We start from the raw sequence: 17340 nt of genomic DNA on the forward strand, positions 1-17340 counted from the left end.
TGAGGCAAGAGAGGGAAAAATTAGGAAAGAAAATGTCATTCTTCTCCTTTTTTTCTTCTACAGACTTTTAAAAGATTTTTTTCTGGGGAAAGGGGATTTTTTTTTTTTTTTCTGCCCCAGCCTTAGACTGGACTAAATGATTGGGCATGGCCCAGAGAAGGTAAGTGGGCAACCCAAGGTCACACAGCAGGGCATGGCAGAACTGAGTCTGTCTCTCCTTTTTCTCCTGCTGCTCTCAGGTCCAGCCCCCCCACCCCCACCCCCCAGCGTGGCTCTGCTCCTAGTGCCACCCAGAGGTGGGCACAGGTGTGGCCGCCCAGCAGCTCAGTCCCTCAGAATGAGGCTGGCTTTGTCACAGCCCCAGCAGCTGTGGCCGTTTGAGTTTCCATTAAGCCTTTTCCGCGCCTTGGGCAGGAGCAGGAGGCTCGGCATTTAAAGGTCACCCGGCTTTTGAAGCTGCAGCGACATTAATAGCTTGGGAAGAAAACAAGCCTGTGCAGGGGCAGGAGGACAAGGCGCCTCTGTCAGGGCTGCCCCTCCTCCTCCCGCTGGGCACGCACACGCATCCACACAGGCTTATACGCTTGTACACCCACACGCAGCCCCCGAGAGCCTCTCTCTGTCTCTTGTGCCCCCACCTTCCTTCCTCCCCCCGCTTCTGCGGCCTCTCCGGCTCAGGAGCCAAGATGCTTAGCAGACTAGCTTGCGCCCTGCCCCCATGGCGTCTGAGGTGACAGTTGGACAAGGACGCAGCTGCCCTGAGTCCAGCAGCCTCTCCATTAGCGCTGCCATTACCCGCCTGAGGTTTCCCCGGGACTTAACCATGGTTACACAAGCATCCCAGGGGTCATATGACCTCATTCTGGCCCCGCTGGCTTTTGCAGCCTGGATTCCCGATAAGACGAAGTAAGCCCGGGCCTCGGCTTCTCATATGGGAATGAAAGCGCTGGCAAGCAGGGCCTATCTTGCTTGCCAATTCTAATCACCTGGTAGGGGCTCTGTGGGCTCCAGAGGACAAGAATACCTGGATAGATTAGTGATGTCTGTCAAGGACATAGGCTGGAAATCGGTGGTCTGTGTGTCTTGCATTTTCCACTTGGAGAATAAGTCATCTTGAAACTTCCAGTCTTGGATTCTGAGACCCTTGGGCTGGTTGGGTTCCTCTCCTTTTGAGTCGGAGGTGGGGGTGGGACAGATTCTTGGGTTCTAGGAGAGAAGCTGCTCTGTTTGCCCTTTCCCTGGGAGCCCCGGGGCCTGGGCCCTAGAACTCCACCTAGTGGCCTGGCATGGCAGTGCCACAGGGCTGGGCCTCTGAGTCCCCTCTGCGGGGCGGGATCACAGCAATTACAGATGGGTCACGAGACCTGGTCTGTCCCTTGTCCCTCAGGGATTTTCAGAGGAGGGAGCCAGGGGTGTGCAGAGACAGAGCTGGCCTCAGGCAGTCCCTCCTCCTTCTAGAAGAGAAAGGGTCGGGCAATTGGGACCTCTGGCCTCCCAGCCCCACATCTCTTCCTAGGGCCTCCTGTTCTATCCCTGCTTTCAGGGTTGGGTTCTCCCGGGGTGCAGTAGAATGTCAAGTCAGATCTTGGAGGGGGTTGACCTCCTGTCCCCTGGAACTGACGCTGGCTTGGAAAGGGGACCATCCTGCCATTAGCCTTGTGTGCCTTTTAAGGGATGAGGCCCTCAGGCCAGGCAGCAGAAGGCTCACGGGACCTCAACCATGTCACTGATTGCCTTGGCCTCAGCTGTTTCGTCTGTGAAATGGGATGATAATGCAAGCCCCTAAAGAATTTATAGCTTTTTTGTGTGAGGACTAAATGAGAACATAGAGGAGAAAGGGCTTTGGAAACTAAAAAGTCCTCCCGCTAACCCCATCCCATCTTGCTATGAGCCAGAGGGAGGAGGGGAAGGGAAGACAACCCACAGTTAATTGTGCTCCTGCGTCTTTCCTTCCCTTCTTTATCCACCTAACAAACCTCTGTTGTTAGTGCCAGGCACTATTTTAGGCACTTTACTCAGCACAGTGAATAAAACGGAGACCTCGCCCTCACGGACCTTGCATTTGAGTGGCGGAGGTGGTCAGTGACAAGTAGAGAAATAATCTCTCAGGTGGCCTGTTCCATGAGGAAACGAAAGTAGGGCAAAAGGGGAGGGAACGTGGCAGAGGGGGGTGGTGATGCCTCTCTGGTAAGGTTGTGCTTGAGTAGGGGCCAGAGGGAGGGGAGGGAGGGCGCACATCGATATTTGGGCAAAGAACATGGCAGGTAGTAGAAAGAGTAAGTTCAGCATGGGAGTGCGTGTGGCTTGCAGGTTGACAAGCCAGGATCCAGGATACCCAGAGCGAGTGAAGGGAGGGGACAGAGTGAGGTTTGACAGTGAAGGCAGGTGGCACAGGCAGGACAGTGTGGGGCCTGGTGGACCACGGTAAGGCTCTAGGTTGTGTTCTGAGGACATGAGGAGCCATTGTGGGGGGGGAGCAGAGGAATGACATGACCACCGTGGTGAGTTGTCTGCAGAAAGGCAATGGGGGACACAGAGGCAGGCAAGGGTGGTAGCAGTGGAGGTGGTGGGGCGTGGCCAGATGCCGGGTTTTGAAGCTAGGGAAGATTGGATTTGCTGGGACTGGGTGTGGGGTGTAAGAATTCGAGCACTCAAGGAGACGCTCAAGCTTTTGGCCTGAGCCCTGTGGAGTTGCGGTTAACAGAGACGGGGAAGGTGGGGGGAGCAGGCTGGGCTTGGAAGGAACCAGGGAGTCGAACTCAGATGACCCATTCTGTCGGAGCTGCTATTGGACATCCAAGTGGAGGCAGCAGGTCAGATGTGCAAGTGTAGAGTTGAAGGGCATATTCCCAGGAGGCCTCAGGGCAAGAGAAATTTGGGAGCCGGTATTCAGCATGTAGATGGTATGTATTTAAAGTCATGGGACTGGATTACATTGTTCAAGCCACAAGTGTAGCCAAGGCAAAGGGCCAAGACCTGTGCCTGAGGCCACACCAACCTGTCTTCTTGGGTGCTTCCTGGCTCCAGGCACCCGTGTAAGTTCCATCAGAGCACCCCCTCCAGGGCGTATTCTACCAATTTTTACAAATGAGGAAGTTGAGGTTCAGAGAAGTGAAATGATTTCTCCAAGTCACACAGCCTTACTAGGCCCAGTGAGAATGGAAGCCCAGGACTCTGGCTCCTAGGCGCTCAAGTCTCCCAGGTGGACCCTACCTGGTGCTACGGGAGACGGGCTGGGATGACCTTGGGCAAGGTCAGGCGGCGAGCTTGCCGGCAGCCTGCCCACCTCCCTGCGCCAGGCCAGGAGTGACTCAGGCCTTGGCTGTCTCCTCACGCTTGGAGTGAGGATTGGCAGGCTGCTGCCCCCCCTCCCCCCAGTCCCAGATTCCTTTATGGGGAAGTGGAAGGCCTGGCTCCCTGGGACCTGGGGGAGGACAGGTGTGGGATTTCTGCTTCCCAGTGCCTAGGTCACACACAGCCCAGAGTTCAGGAGAGCCTTAGAGTTGGCCTCCAAGACCAAGACCTCCAACAGGCTCAACGGGTTTCATTCACTTCCTTTTTCAGAAGTGGGTCAGGGGTTATCTCTCTCTGTTGCCCTGCCAGAGCCCCGCAGCTGGGGTTCAGAGAGGTCAAGTGGTTTCCCCAAGGTCACAGAGCCAGCTCTGGGGCTGAGCCAACAGACACCCTTTCCCCTTCCCTCCCCCAGTGCTGTGTAGGTCACATTTCCTCTGCTGGAATGTCAGCCAGGCCGGGCCCAGTCTCCTGAGCCTGGGCCACACACGGTTGCATTTCTGAGCCTCCTTGGCTCCTAGCCCTTCAAGCCTGACTTGGCATTTTGGGCTCTTAGGAGGTGGGTTCCTAAATCTGGCCTCTCTACGTACTGGCTGCGTGACTTTGTGCAAGTTACCTAACTTCTCTGAACTGGTTTCCACAGCTACGAAATGGAGACAAGAGTGTCTATCTCTGGAGTTGTAATAATGATTAAATGTGAAAGTGTCTGGCACAGGGCTGTAAACCTAAGTCACCTGCCTTAATTCTATCGTGGTTTTTTAAAAAATTTTTTTAAAGTTTATTGATTTTGAGAGAGTGAGTTGGGGAGGGGCAGAGAGAGAGAGAGAGAGAGAGAGAGGAAGAGAGAGAATCCTAAGCAGGCTCCAGCCATCAGTGCAGAGCCCAATGCAGGACTCAATCCCGCCGACTGTGAGATCATGACCCGAGCCAAATGGAGTGGGACGCTCAAACGACTGAGCCACCCGGGTGCCCCTCTTCCATGTGTTTTAAATTGCTTTTCATTTGAGCTGTGCTCGTTGCAAAAGGCAGCCTGGCACGGATGACCCTGACCCCTAGGATAGTCCTTCTCCCTGCTCCCAGTGGTGCTAGCCCACCTCAGCCCTGGCCTCATGGTTTGCACTTGAGCTTAGCAAGGGATAGTCCTGTCAGAAGGGGGGAGGGGCATGCACGGCCCCACCTGGTGCCGATTATAGGCAACTTGGCTTTTGGATCTGTGCATTCCGGCAGAGTCCTGTGGAAATGGTGTTTCTGAACAACGACCTCTGTTCCCTCACACTTCCCATTAGCGTTTCTGAGCCACTTTCTCCTCACAGAATGACCTTTGATGGAAGAGTCTAGGCTTTGCCACTGCCGGCCATGTCTTTGGGCAATTCTGACAAGTCTCGGGCGTCAGTCTCTTCATCTGCAATGTGGAGCACGCTGTGGGGCTGGCCCAGAGTTGTCATCCATCACATATTGGGGCACACACAGAAAAATGCTGTTTTTCCAGGCTTTTCACCTGGGGTAAATGGAAGAGGAGGCTGCTTGACCTGCAGTGTCTCCAGCTGCCCAGGCCAGCCAGGCCTCCCCCGGGGCTTCGCAGATCAGTACTCCTTCCAAGGGCTGAAGGACGCCCTCCCCCCCGCCCCCCGCCCAACCCTGGGTAGTAGCTCGGCCAGTGTCCCAACTGCTGGCTCTCTGGTTTAATTCTCCCTGAAGCCCCATAAGTACGGGTGAGGTCATTGGGCACCGAGAGGAGAGGACACTCCTGGGAGGTCCCACAGCTGGGGAGTGGCAGAGCAGGGATTGCAGCCTGGGTCTGAGCCACTGCACTTCCTGTAAACGGTGGGGGTGCGGGAACTTCCCGACAGTCACACCCCGAGGGGCCGGTCCGGATGGCCGCTAAGGGGGAAATGTGGACCCCATCATCTTCCCTCCTCCTCCACCAGGGGTGGATCAGGTCCTGGCTTCCATCTCTAAGGGTCTCCCCTTGGCTAAGTGAGAACCAAGTCTCTGTCTTAGTAAATTACTTGCAGGGCAGGGGAGAAGGTGGCTTTACTCCAGAGGGTGTTCACACAACGCACTGACTCGAATGTGTGATGACACCAGGACAGCAGACGGCGGCCCTGGGCACTGGCTTCCCGGGCCCCGTGTCCCTGAGGTCCTTGTTAGAGGCCTCAGCGCAGGTTTCCAAGAGCTCGGGGTAGTGCCTCGCCCTGGAAAGCGTTCTGGCAAAGTCAGACCAGCATCCTCACCTCCCGATGTGGCAGGGTTGGCGGGAGGTGTGGACGTGGGGGTTGGGGTATCTAAAGCCGGCTGTGGGAGGCCATGTTGTACTTGGAGACCTTCCTGTGCTCATGTTCATAACAGTTCCTGGACTGATCATTTGAGGCCACCCCTCCGTTTCTCCTTGTGAAATGGCTCTAGCCTCTCTGGAACGTGAGTTGCTCATTTGGGAAAAGAGGGCGTGTAACAAGTTGGATGGTAAATCATGCTTCACCCAGTCAACAGAATACTACTCAGGCATTAAAAATGATGCAGTAGATCTCTATGTTCTGACATGAGAAGGTGACTACAATACATTACTAAGTGGAAAAAACAAGTTGCAGAGAATTTATGGTTTGATCACATTTCAGGAAAAAAAATTCATACCTATGGTAGTAGATGCATAAAGGAAGTATCTAGATGTAGATACACCAGAGTGTTCACAGGTGTGTTCTGGAAGCTGGGAGGGATTATAGTTCTGTAACATCTGTGTCCAGACGTTGCATGGGGCCAAAGTGCTTCTAGTTTTCCATTCTTGAATACAGCTCACTTCTCTGGACTGGGCAGACGCCCACCCGACAGGCCCCAGAACAGGAGCCCTGGACAATTTCCACGGGCCTCTCAGGACGCAGATCTTTCTAGTAGGTTAGAATGTCAGCATGGTGGCACTGGGGAACAATACGCAGCCTCATTTGACCTGTGCGGAGACTGTCCTAAGGGGAGAGAGGGAATCCGTAGTAATGCTGGCTCTTCTGACCCCAGAGGGAGTGAGAGCCTATCTGTTGCACTTTCCACGCTCCTCTGCTCTTGTCTTTCCTATACTATCAGCTGTTTGACTGTTGGAATCATGGCAAGGAAGATCATCATGTCGATTTGCTCACATGCACGTTTCAGTGTCAGCTGTTAACGATTATGATCCCAAGTCCTAGAAACGGGAAAACAGGTTTGCACCTGTTTCATCAAACTTAGGAAATACCCTTTGATGGAATGGTCCCTTGAAATAAAGCTGCCACTTTTCTACAACTAACAAAATTACTGTGAATCTTGGGGTAAGCATGAGAAATTCAGAATTTGATGTTTTTAGATGTACTCACCTCTCAGTTGACTGCACTAACAAAACTGTGACCTTCGCAGTGATTTACATGCTTGGTGGTGAGTGGGCAGGACAGTTTTCTGTCGCAGATATAATGGCACTCTCCACAAACTGGAGGCCATGGTGTTGGGATCAAGTTGGGACCCTGATGTGAGAAGCAGAGACTGGGTGGGTCGGAGACCGGAGGGTCAGGATGGGACCTGTACAGGCCCCTCCTGCCCTCAGGTCCTCAGGGCTCCTTGGCAGTAGGAGTAGTGATGGAAACCAGCAGCCACAGTCCTGGGTTCAAATCCTAACTCCACTTCCTCAGCATCTATGCCTCAGTTTTCCTACCTGCGAACAGGGGATGCTAGGGCCTACCTCACAGTGGTGTCCTGCGTCGACCCACGCAGAACCCATGGTGCCTGGCCCAGAGTTAGCCGTGGCTAACAGGTAGCAATCCTGCGTCAGCACAGAACGGTGGCTATTTAATTATTGCAGCTGGAGAGAAAGCACAGAGAAGTGGTTCTCCCGCGGGCGAGGCAGGCGCACCCCCGTTCCCTTGCCATTCAGCTCCTGACTCCTCCTCCCTCGGTTTCAGGTGGGACCGTCGGTGGAGCCGGCTCCAGGATGCCCCGGGGGTGTGGATGACCAGCTGCCCAGCCCGGATGCCGCCGCCCCGCGAGGGCCGCTCCCCGAGGGCCGCCGGTGGCCCCGCGCCCTAGCCTCCTGACCCGGGGACCCCGCGCGCCCCGCGCCGCCCCGGCCGCCCAGGGGAGCGGGAGCCACGGGAAGGAGCCTCCCGAGCCCGCCGAGCGAGCGGCCACGGCGCAGGGACCCGGGGGCAGGGGCTCGGCGCCGGCCGCCAACATTTTCCCCCAGCGGCTCGGCAAAATGACCAGCCTGTTCCGCCGGAGCAGCAGCGGCGGCGGGGGCGGTGGCTCCGCCGGGGCGCGCGGGGCCGGGGCCGGGGGCGGCGCGCCCGCCTCGCAGGAGCTCAACAACAGCCGGCCCGCCCGCCAGGTGCGCCGCCTCGAGTTCAACCAGGCCATGGACGACTTTAAGACCATGTTCCCCAACATGGATTACGACATCATCGAGTGCGTGCTGCGCGCCAACAGCGGCGCCGTGGACGCCACCATCGACCAGCTGCTGCAGATGAACCTGGAGGGCGGTGGCGGCAGCGTCTACGAGGACAGCTCCGACTCGGAGGACAGCATCCCCCCGGAGGTAGGGGCGCGGCCCCGATCATTCGCCTGGAGCTCCAGCGCTGTTTGAACCTCACAGAGGACTTGGGTTGTTTCCCCTGGATGAGTTCTAACTCGCGGGTAGCGGGTTTCTCCTAGGAACACCATACCCAAATCAGCCAGTGGCCTTTTATGGGCAGAAATCATGCAGTCATTCAACAAACATTGAACACCTACTCAGTGGTGTGCCACGCACTGTACTGGAGCCAACTCAGGGGTCATCAGAATCGAGGAGCTTGTTAAAAATGCAGACACTTGGGCCCTACCCCAACATACTGAAACACAATTCCAGGCTGGGGCCCTCTAGCCTGTATTTTTCTAGAAAGGCTCCTTTTGAACCTCTGGGTGTCCACCTTGGCCAAGTCAGACCAAGTTTCGGCCTGCACAGAGCTCACAAGAATCAGGCAATGACAGCCTCCAGTGGTAAATGCTATGATGGGAGAAATGGAAGCAGGAGAGGCTTCCAGGATGGCTTCCCAGAGAAGGGAGGGCTAAGCTAGGCCCGAAGAAAGAGTATGGAGCAAGGGAAAGGGTGTGCAGGCAGAGGGAACCACTCGTGCAAAGGTTAAGAGGTGAAACAGAACACGAGTCACTAGGGAGCTGGCCGTGGGACCATCTGTCAGGACCCTGGAATGAGCAGAGACCGGCAGCTCGAGGAGGCCTGGTGGTTGAGAGCGAGCAGGGCTGTATCCTTAGAGCACAGGGAACCGTGGAAGAGGAGTGACCTCAGACTTACTAACTTCCTCTGGCCAAGCCATGCCGGAGGCGGGAGCAAGCAGTGCCCGAGCGGTTCCCTCCTTCCTCAGGGAGGTCACTGGGGGAGAAAGGGCCACCCTGCTGCATCAGGGCCCAGCCGGCCGCATCCAAGAGTCCAGTAAATGTTTGGCCCCTCAGTCTCCGCAGGACCTGCAGTGCTGGGTGCAGAAGGGGCACACAGGTCACCACCTGCAGGGACATCTGGGACATGTGGCCATGGGCAAGACTGAGCAGGTGGGATTTAACTCTGCTCTTCATGGAGTCCCAGCCTGTGCCAGGCACCACCCTACATGTTTTAGATGTATCGGTCCTTCCAGCCCTCATACGCTTTGTGAGGTGGCATTATTATTACCCTGTTTCACAGAGAAAACCTAGACCCGGCTCTGGCCTCAGACTCCATCTAAATGTCAACACAGCCCTGCAGGGAGATGCCCACCTGCCCTCCCTTAGTGGGTGCTGCCTGGGATTTCTGTCTCCAGGCAGGGGAGAAGCTCTGTGGGCAGTGGCATCTGACTCACTCCCGTGTCACCTGCAGCACCCAGCACGGTCCTGGCACATAGCAGGCACCCAAGGAATGTTTGTTGAGTGAATAAATGTTGCTGCTGTCTTTGCACAGCTTTCTTCAGTCTCTTCCCTGAGGAGACCACTCTTTGACCTGCCTAGATTAGCCAGTGGAAGGAGTCTTAGAAAACCCAGATGGTCTTTGTAGAAAGGAGGGTGTGTGTGTGTGTGCGTGTGTGTGTAGGCTGGGCGTGTGTTTGCAAATACATCCTTTAAGTGTGAGCAGGAAGGAAAGTATTCTGTATACTTTGACCCCTTCCACAGTCTCATTTATCCTGCAGTCTGGCAGGTAGGGGAGAATAATCTTTCCTCCTTTGTCCATGGCACCCACAGGGCTGTGAACCTTTGTGGGGCTTCACCATCCCCTAGTTAGGCCTGTACTGTGCGAGCTTCTGTTTTTCTGAGACCCTTGCTTTCCAAATTGAGCCCCGTCTCAGCACCCCGCCTTGGCTGTGTCCCCAAGCCCCCACCTTTGGAGCTCTGCCTGGCCCGTCGGCAGGCAGTTCCTGAGCCAGCGGAAAGTGCTTCAGAAAATTTATGAGCAGCAGCTGGAATGACAATAATGGCTGACTGGTGGATGGTGGGCTGCCCGAGGGGGATCCTTGCTACAGAAACGTATCTCCTGTCAGACAAATGGCCCAGCCCCCAGCCCCGAGAGCACCTGGCAGGCATCTGTCACCCACACAGAGTTAAGCCAAGAGGCCACAGAGCCGAAAACTTCAGCACCTTTAGAGCCAGAAAAACAACCTCATTGTGGCTGGTGGGGTTGCAGGGAGCGTGGCAGAGGGAGGCCAGAAACATGGCTGGGGTTACTCTCCCTGGAGACTCGGGATCAGCCTTTCTGGAGCGTGCCTGGCCCACTGCCTGCCTCCTTGGCGTTTCCTCATTCTGCTCCAGGAGCCTCTGATGAACGTCTGGTTCTTGCGGCCCCAGGAGGCTGTGCTGAGGAACAGAGTGGCTGCCAGGGGAGGGGGCCTCCTGGTGCAGCCCCCGAGGCCTGCTCTCCCTGAGTCTGGAGGCCGGCTGCTGCAGGCCACAGTCTAGGAAACCCCAAGCAGCTTCCTTCTGGGAAGAGTTCCTTCCCAGCTCTCCCCTCCTCCCCCATCTCCTTCACACCAGCCTCAGTGGGCCAGGTCGGCCAGCCACTGAGCGAGAAGCTGGCCTCAAGGCCCCGGTCTGGAACCCTGGCTCTCAGAGCAGCAGGGTCTGAAGAACGGGCTGGGGGTCAGGAGCAACACGTTCTCTGGGGGCACCTGGTAGTTGCTGAGCCCCTGTCCTGTGCCAGGCACCAGGGGCTCCCCAGTGAACTGGACTGGAGCTTGCAGTGTTCTCTCCCTCTCTTTTTGCTTCTTGTGGAAATTTGGGGTAAGCAGAGCAGTGGCCCACAAAGCAGCTACATTCTTCTTTTTCTGCAAAAGCATCTGTTTAAATACTTTCCGCCTCAAAGGAAAGAACGTTAGTGCATTCCAGGGTGGGAGGCCTCCTTGGGTCGGGCTGGCTGTGCATGCACGAAGTGTGGCAGTGCGTGTGTGAGTGTGTATGCACTCGTGTGTGTGCTCACTCACCTGCCAGGGTGTCCCTGCAAGACCCTGGGCGCCTGGGCATGGGTGGGCTCAGGGCAGAGAGGGGGTAGTGCAGCCTGGCCCCGCCTCGGCTCGCAGAAACGGTTTAGCGTGACTTCTGCAAACTCACTCAGGGTTAAAAGGCAGGGCCTGGGGCCTCAGGCCCATTGACAGCCTCTGAGCCCTTCCCATATTCCTTGGTTTTGGAGGAGATGGAAACAGAAGTGGGGAGCAGAGGACGGGAAGCTAAGGTGTAGGTCAGCTGGGGTTGGTTTGACCTGGGATCTCCTGGTTGATGGTCGCCTCCTGCCCCGGACTCCCCTGTGGATCTCTGGGGAAGGATCTAGGTCAGTCCACGGCGCAGGAGCCCTGGGTCTGGCCCAGCCCTTGGCTCTTCCCTGCCCCTCTTTCTGGCTTCTGGATGAAAAGAGGAGTCCAGGAGGGAGAGACATTCTGGGTCTCTCAGGTCTCCCTGAGACCTGGGTCTCTCCCCTTGCCACTGTCCCCCCTGAGAATCCAACCAGGGTGTGTAGGCATTGTGCCTGACAGGTCTTTGCTGTGGACGCCATGTCCAAGTTGAAAACTCAGTTCTGAAAATAACACATGGCTTTGCCATGTCACTTAGTCAACCTGGGTCTCAAGTTCCTTATCTGTAAAATGGGAGTAACAATCCTTATCGTACCTTGCCAAGTCGTTTGAGGTTAAGGTGAGCTAATTGAGGTAGAGGCAGTCTGAGAGCATGAATGACGTTAAAGTTACTTATCAGAAGGAACACACATACCGAAGGGTGCATGTGGCCGTGTGGCTCGATGAAGTTTCCCCAGCACCCGGGTCAAGAAACATCAGCAGAGCCTGGAATCCGGGTGTCTTCGCAGCCTTCTCCACCCCCCGCAGAGGTCATGTTGCTCTGACTTCTAGCACTGTGATTTGTTTCGCCTGTTTTTAAACCTTGCTTGGATGGGTAATGCTGCTCTGAACATTCTTTCGGGGACGTGTGCTTTCATGCCCATTGAGTATGTTGGAACTGTAGGGTCAGAGGCGGCCATGCGTTTAGCTTTACAGAAGCCCAAACAGTTTAGCAGAGTGGCGGCCGTGTCCCTTTACACCCCCACCAGCAACACAGCGTTCCCTTACTATGCATCCTTGCCCACACTTGTGATTTTGTCTGAATGTTATGTAAATTCAGGAAGGATTGTTAACATTTTTTTTTTATTGTGTCTGATATAGATCTTGGAGAGGACTTTGGAACCTGATAGCTCCGATGAAGAACCCCCGCCTGTATACTCCCCGCCAGCCTACCACATGCACATGTTCGACAGGCCTTACCCGCTGGCTCCCCCCACCCCACCTCCCCGGTGAGAATCCATCTCCTCTCCGGGCTCAGGGCAGTGGGGCAAGGGATCAGGGGTTGGGCTTGAGAAACAAACACAGTGGGAAACTTGGCTGGACCCCTCAGTATATTATTCCACCAAGAACAGGCTTCTACAGCAGCAAGAGACATTTTAGTTAGATACCAAGGAGAACTTTCATGCCGTAAGTATCAAAAGAGCAAATATTCACTAAATTCATACTCTAGGCTAGGTGCTGTGCTGAAGGTGACTGGGGACACGATGTTAAATAAGGCTCAGCCCTGCTCTCTGGGATCTTACAGTCAAGGCTGATGCACGTGGGAGAAACATGTACTGACGCTTCCCCTCCTGAGCCATCGGCAAACATTACTAATTGATCACTGTGCTCTTTCCTGCTCCGTTGAGACAGAGCTTCAGAATGCTCTCCAACACAGCACTCCCAGAGTCCTCAGTGACTGATGGAATGGAGATCTATTGGCTATCCCTGGCCTAGGCATGTCGTGGGGATTTTCAGGCAATGGGAGCAAGTTAAGTCTTTTTATGGGATAGTCTGGTAATTGGAGACTGAGGAATGGACTGCCGGGTCCTTGGAGACTTCTGGCAGGTGAGGGACTCTGTAATTTCGAAGTTTAACAGGAAGCTCGTTGCCAGCGGGGTCCCACGGTCTCTCGGGTGCTTGTTTTTCTGTGCCTCGTGTCTATAGGGGGGCTGCTGGGTGGAGCCCAGGTGCCTCTGTGTCCGGGAGTTTCATTTCCTTAGAATGGCTCAGGGCGGGGGTGCTGAGGAGTGGGGACACATGATGGGACAGGGGACTTTTCCAGTGGATCGTTCCTTCTGGGGATCTTGGGAGCCTCAGATGGCAGTAGTGAACTCTGTCACACCCACGTGGAGAGTAACAGCAGCTACCGTTTACTAAGTGCTGGAAACTGGTGAGGCTTTGTACGTTCGCCGCTCAGGAGGCAGGCACTGTCATCCTCATTTCACAGGGGAGGAAGCGAAGCCTAAGAGAGGTTTCGTAACTTGCTCAAGACTACAGAGCTGAGCTTTGATTTGGTTCTGACTCCACAACCAATGTCCTTGCTGCTGTCTGTTGCCTCCCTTTATGAGAACATTCTCTGCGGTTGCAGCTCAGAGGAGCTGACGGAGGCCTAGAAGTTTACAGGGCAGAGGGGACAATGTTTTGAGTCAGGGGCAGGAGCAGAGCTGGGTCCTTCCTTGATTGCAGGGGGTACCAGGAGGCTGCAGTGTGGGGCGGGGGAGAGGCAGGGAGTGAGTGGGTTGGTCTGGGTGAGGCCTCGGCAGGACTGGCAGCCTGGCACAGGTCATGGAACCCAGGGCTAAATAGTTTTCCTTCGACTTTTCTTTCTTTTTTAAAAATATGCCGAGATGCTTTTGCAAAAGGTGCAGTTTCTGTCAGGCAAAGTGGTTCTGCCTGTTTTTCAGAAGCAAAAACTGAGGCCGTAAGAGATGGGATCCCAGCATGAACCCAGCGGGACCCCGGCCACATCCTTCTTCCTCTCCTTTGTCCGGGTGTTCAGCTGCTGTGGGTGCAGTAGGGCTGCGGGCAGGGGCGGTGCAGCTCAGTGATTGAAGCCACTGTTGGGGGCAGGATGACCTCAGCACTAGACCAAGGCTCCAGAGGCCTGAGATTCAGGGTCCTGACCTGGAAATGAAGGCTTCGCTAGGCCTGGGAAGGATACGGAGAAGAGAACTTGAGTTGTGCAGTCAGAAAAAAGGAAAGTGCTCTCCCACCCCTGTCTTTCAGCTGCCCAACTTCTGATACTTTAGGTGCTTCTGCTATGTGGGCTTTGGCTCACTACTTAACCTCTCTGAGCTTTGCTCCCCTCACATGTGGAGTGGGACTACTAATCCCGGCCTCGGCACTGCTGTGAGGACTAAAAGAGATACCGTGCGTGGAGCACTTAGCAGTCCCAGGCGTGAATCAGACCTACTCTCTGTGGTTTCCTGCTCCCTCCCATCCCTGGCTGTACCACTGGCCTCTGAGCTCTAATGTGGAACACTGAGACCAGTGGTGAGGCTTCTCTCAGGGGCCAGTGTTCAGAAGAAGCGGGGCCAGGCTCTGAGCGTGTGCCCCTTTGTCCCAGGATAGCCCAGATGTGCCCCTAGGCCATCTCCAGGCCTAGAACATTCATTTCCAGCATTTATTGAGTCACCTGCAACATGCAGGTGCTGAACCATGTGTGTGACGCTGAGATGAATATAGCATTGCCTTGACCCCCAAGGAGATCAGAGTCTGGGGGAGGTACAGGGCTGGGGGCAAGAAAGCCTGCGTAGAGGAACTCATGTCTGAGCTGTGTCCTGGAGAGGTAGAGGACAGGAGGGCCTTTCAGGCAATGGAAGCAGCATGTGCAAAAGCCAGGAGGCAGGAAAGGGGGAACCATCCAGGAGCTTCAGGAGTCCGGGGAACTCCGGGAAATGTGGAATGGCCTTGAAGGCTGGAGGTCATGGGGAGCCTCTGGGTCCTCTGAGGAGCTTTGGCCTTATCCTGCAGCCAGCAGGTTTAAGCCGGAGAGTGACAGGATCAGGTTAGTGTTTTAACAACCTCCGTCTGGCTGCCAGGAAGGGGTTTGGGGGAGGAATAGCAGGAGGTCCCTGAGGGACTGCAGCCAGGGCGGCAGGGTTTGGGAGCTTGCCTTGCTGAGACACAGAGAGGCAGGGTGATCCGAGGGGTAAGTGCCCGGAAAGTCAGGACCCCTAGGCCCAGATTACACTGGCCCCATCTGTGTGTCCCTGGACAGGGCCTGGATCCATCTGGGCCTCAGTGTCCAGTGTTTACCAAAATTCCTGCCTGGGAGGTTTATGTCTGAAATCTTCCTTGAGTGTGGTGTTCCATGGGTAAACCTGCGGGTCTGATGGGTGTGCAGTGTTAGTTTTGGGGCCTAGGGGCCAGGAGAGCCTCCCAGCCTTCTCTCTCCTTTCCCTCCCCCAGCTTGCCCTTCCCTCTATCTGAGGGATGAAGGAGGTCTCTCAAACCCAAAGGCACCCCTCCGCACTGGCCACCTGCTGTTTTTCCATTGAAATTACAGCCTTAGAAGTTTTTTATTTGCCTCTCAGCTCATTTCTGACATTCCTTTCTGACCACAATGGAGTTGCCTGGGCTCAGGCCCCCCCCTGGCTCTCGCAGCTGTGGCTGACCTCATCTCTGCTGGTGCCAGGGCAAGGGCTGGGGAGGGACTGGGCACGTCCTTCCTTGGGACCACGGGCCCAGCAGTCAGGGAAATGGGGCTGAGGAGGGGGCCTCCGGCTCCTGTCCCCCCTCGCCTCTTGGTCTCAGTAACTAATGGCCAGAGGGGTCCCAATGCAATTCTGGGAGTCTCTCTCTGCCCTTGCCTGGGTGGCTCTGGGTGTGGTTGAGTTGGGGTGGGTACCTGTGTCCTAGGGGAAGATGCTGGAGAGGAATTCGCTGTGCTGGGACCAACCCCGGGTGGTCTGCGAGTCCCCAGGAGACATCCTCTCCTCTGCCCCGGGCCCTTGGGAGAAATGAAGCCTCCAACAGTGACAGGCGGCAGAGTGATGTGGAGAGAGATCTGCCTAGGACTCAGAGTCCCGGGTGGCGACGTGTGCTCTTCTGGAGTGGTCCCTCACCTGTACACGAGAGGGTGGACAGCGTGCTGGTTTCCTTGGCTCCCACCGCGCACTTAGCAGCTTGTTATCCCGTCTGCTGCCGCCCCCGCACCCCCCCTCGTCCTGCCAGGCCACCCGCCCAAAATAGAAAAGGAAAGGAAGTTATTTCCACAGTCAGCGGCAGCCCGGAAAAGCTCCCCTCTAGTGAGGGGGCGGGCGGGATTCCTGGAGCTGGAGACAAATCAAAGCCAGGCGAGAGCGGCTGCCACCCCCGGCCCGCTGCCTTCTGTGTGTGTCATTTCCCTGATTCAGCAGAACACGTGTCCTGCGGTTGCCACGCTGCAGGCTGCCGAGGAGCTGTGGGGAGCTCCTGGCCGGGCCCCAGGCTGCCCTCAGGCCCGGGATGGCAGGGCAGAAGGCTGGGGGTCAGGGGGGGCCCATGGCCCCCCTTCTCTGCCTGCACACACCCTCCCCTCCACCGTTGGCCTCTGCCTTGGCCCTCGGACCTCCTGCCAGGCACCTTGCGAATGAGGAGCCGCTCCTGAGCACCCCTTGGAACGAGAAACTTTCCATTCCCACCTTCAATGTGCCTTTTCAGAACTCCGTTCAAGACATAGCCTCAGAGCCTCATGAGGGGCTCCTGTATGCTTGGGCAGGGAGGCAGTTTTTCCATGAGGAAGCTGAGTCCCAGAGGGGAGCAAGGTCTTGCCCAGGACCGTCCTGCTGGCTGTGACCGAGCCAGAACTGGAGCCTGGATCTGCTCTACTCTGTAGGGATCCTGCCGTCCCCATGTCCCCCCCCCCCCCCCCCCCCCAGCAGACCAACATTCGGGCGGACTGGGCTTGGTGGTTTATGTGTCTGGTCACTGGGAGCACACCTGTTCTCAGCAGCCGTGAGGGCACACTGTCCTGGGTGCTAGGGAAATGCCGCTGTGTTTAGAGGACATTCGTAAACATCTACCTGTGAATCCATGACATGCAACTTGAGCGCCGTGAACACAGAGTGCTCTAGGCCTAGAGATCTTGAGGGCACAGGGTGGCTGGAGAGCAGGGACTGTCTGGAGCACGAGAAGGCTGGGCCCTGGGGCCAGAGACTGAGGTTAGCAGAGGCCAGATTGGGAAAATGAGCTGGAGCCCTCAGCCTTCATTCTGGAGGCAGTGGAGGCCTTGGGAGGCTTCAGAGCAGAAACACCATTCTGAGCAGCTTCCCGGTGTGATGGGCCGGGACCCCCGTGTTTGGGCCTGACCGTTCCCTCCTCATTGTTCCCTCTCATCCTCCAGCATCGATGTGCTGAGCTCCGGACCTGCTTCGAGCCAGAGGCGCTATCGTAACTGGAACCCACCACTGCTGGGCAACCTCCCAGATGACTTTCTCCGCATCCTGCCCCAGCAGCTGGACAGCATTCAGGTAACGGGGGAAGCCCCTAGCTGCCTGTGCCACACCTCCGCTTGCCCACGGCTTGTGCCAGCCATTTTCACTTCCTGATGTTTAAACCCGGGTGAGCTATTTCTGTTGCCTTGGGTTCACAAGGAAAAAACGCTGAGCCCAAAGCCTCATTTCCTGTCTGGGCCTGCAGGTTTCCTATTCCACCCAGGAAAGGTGACAGCCCTGAAGAGTCCGTGGCTGCAGCCATCAGCTCAGGCTGGAGGGAGGTGGGCCTGGGGGCAACTGGC

At 56.2% G+C, this 17340-nt stretch overlaps 1 protein-coding gene and 1 long non-coding RNA gene across 4 annotated transcripts in view; one reads left to right on the top strand and one right to left on the bottom strand.

Moving 5' to 3' along the window:
- Nucleotides 1-17340, top strand: part of CUEDC1 (CUE domain containing 1) — an 83458-nt gene that overhangs the window by 55199 nt on the left and 10919 nt on the right. For all 3 annotated transcript variants that reach the window (XM_027034208.2, XM_053212741.1, XM_053212740.1), the window contains 3 exons: nt 7209-7837; nt 11961-12088; nt 16948-17074. In XM_027034208.2, coding sequence (XP_026890009.1) covers nt 7502-7837; nt 11961-12088; nt 16948-17074 — 591 coding nt within the window. In that variant the 5' untranslated portion in view covers nt 7209-7501. The remainder of the gene's footprint in view (nt 1-7208; nt 7838-11960; nt 12089-16947; nt 17075-17340) is intronic.
- Nucleotides 5806-9320, bottom strand: LOC128313541 (uncharacterized). Its single transcript, XR_008294414.1, has 2 exons — nt 8591-9320; nt 5806-7949 (listed from the first exon to the last, which is right to left on the bottom strand). It is a non-coding gene; the product is annotated as an uncharacterized LOC128313541 (long non-coding RNA).

This window comes from Acinonyx jubatus, chromosome E1 (genome assembly GCF_027475565.1).
Source record: "Acinonyx jubatus isolate Ajub_Pintada_27869175 chromosome E1, VMU_Ajub_asm_v1.0, whole genome shotgun sequence".
Taxonomy (NCBI): Eukaryota; Metazoa; Chordata; class Mammalia; order Carnivora; family Felidae; genus Acinonyx; species Acinonyx jubatus.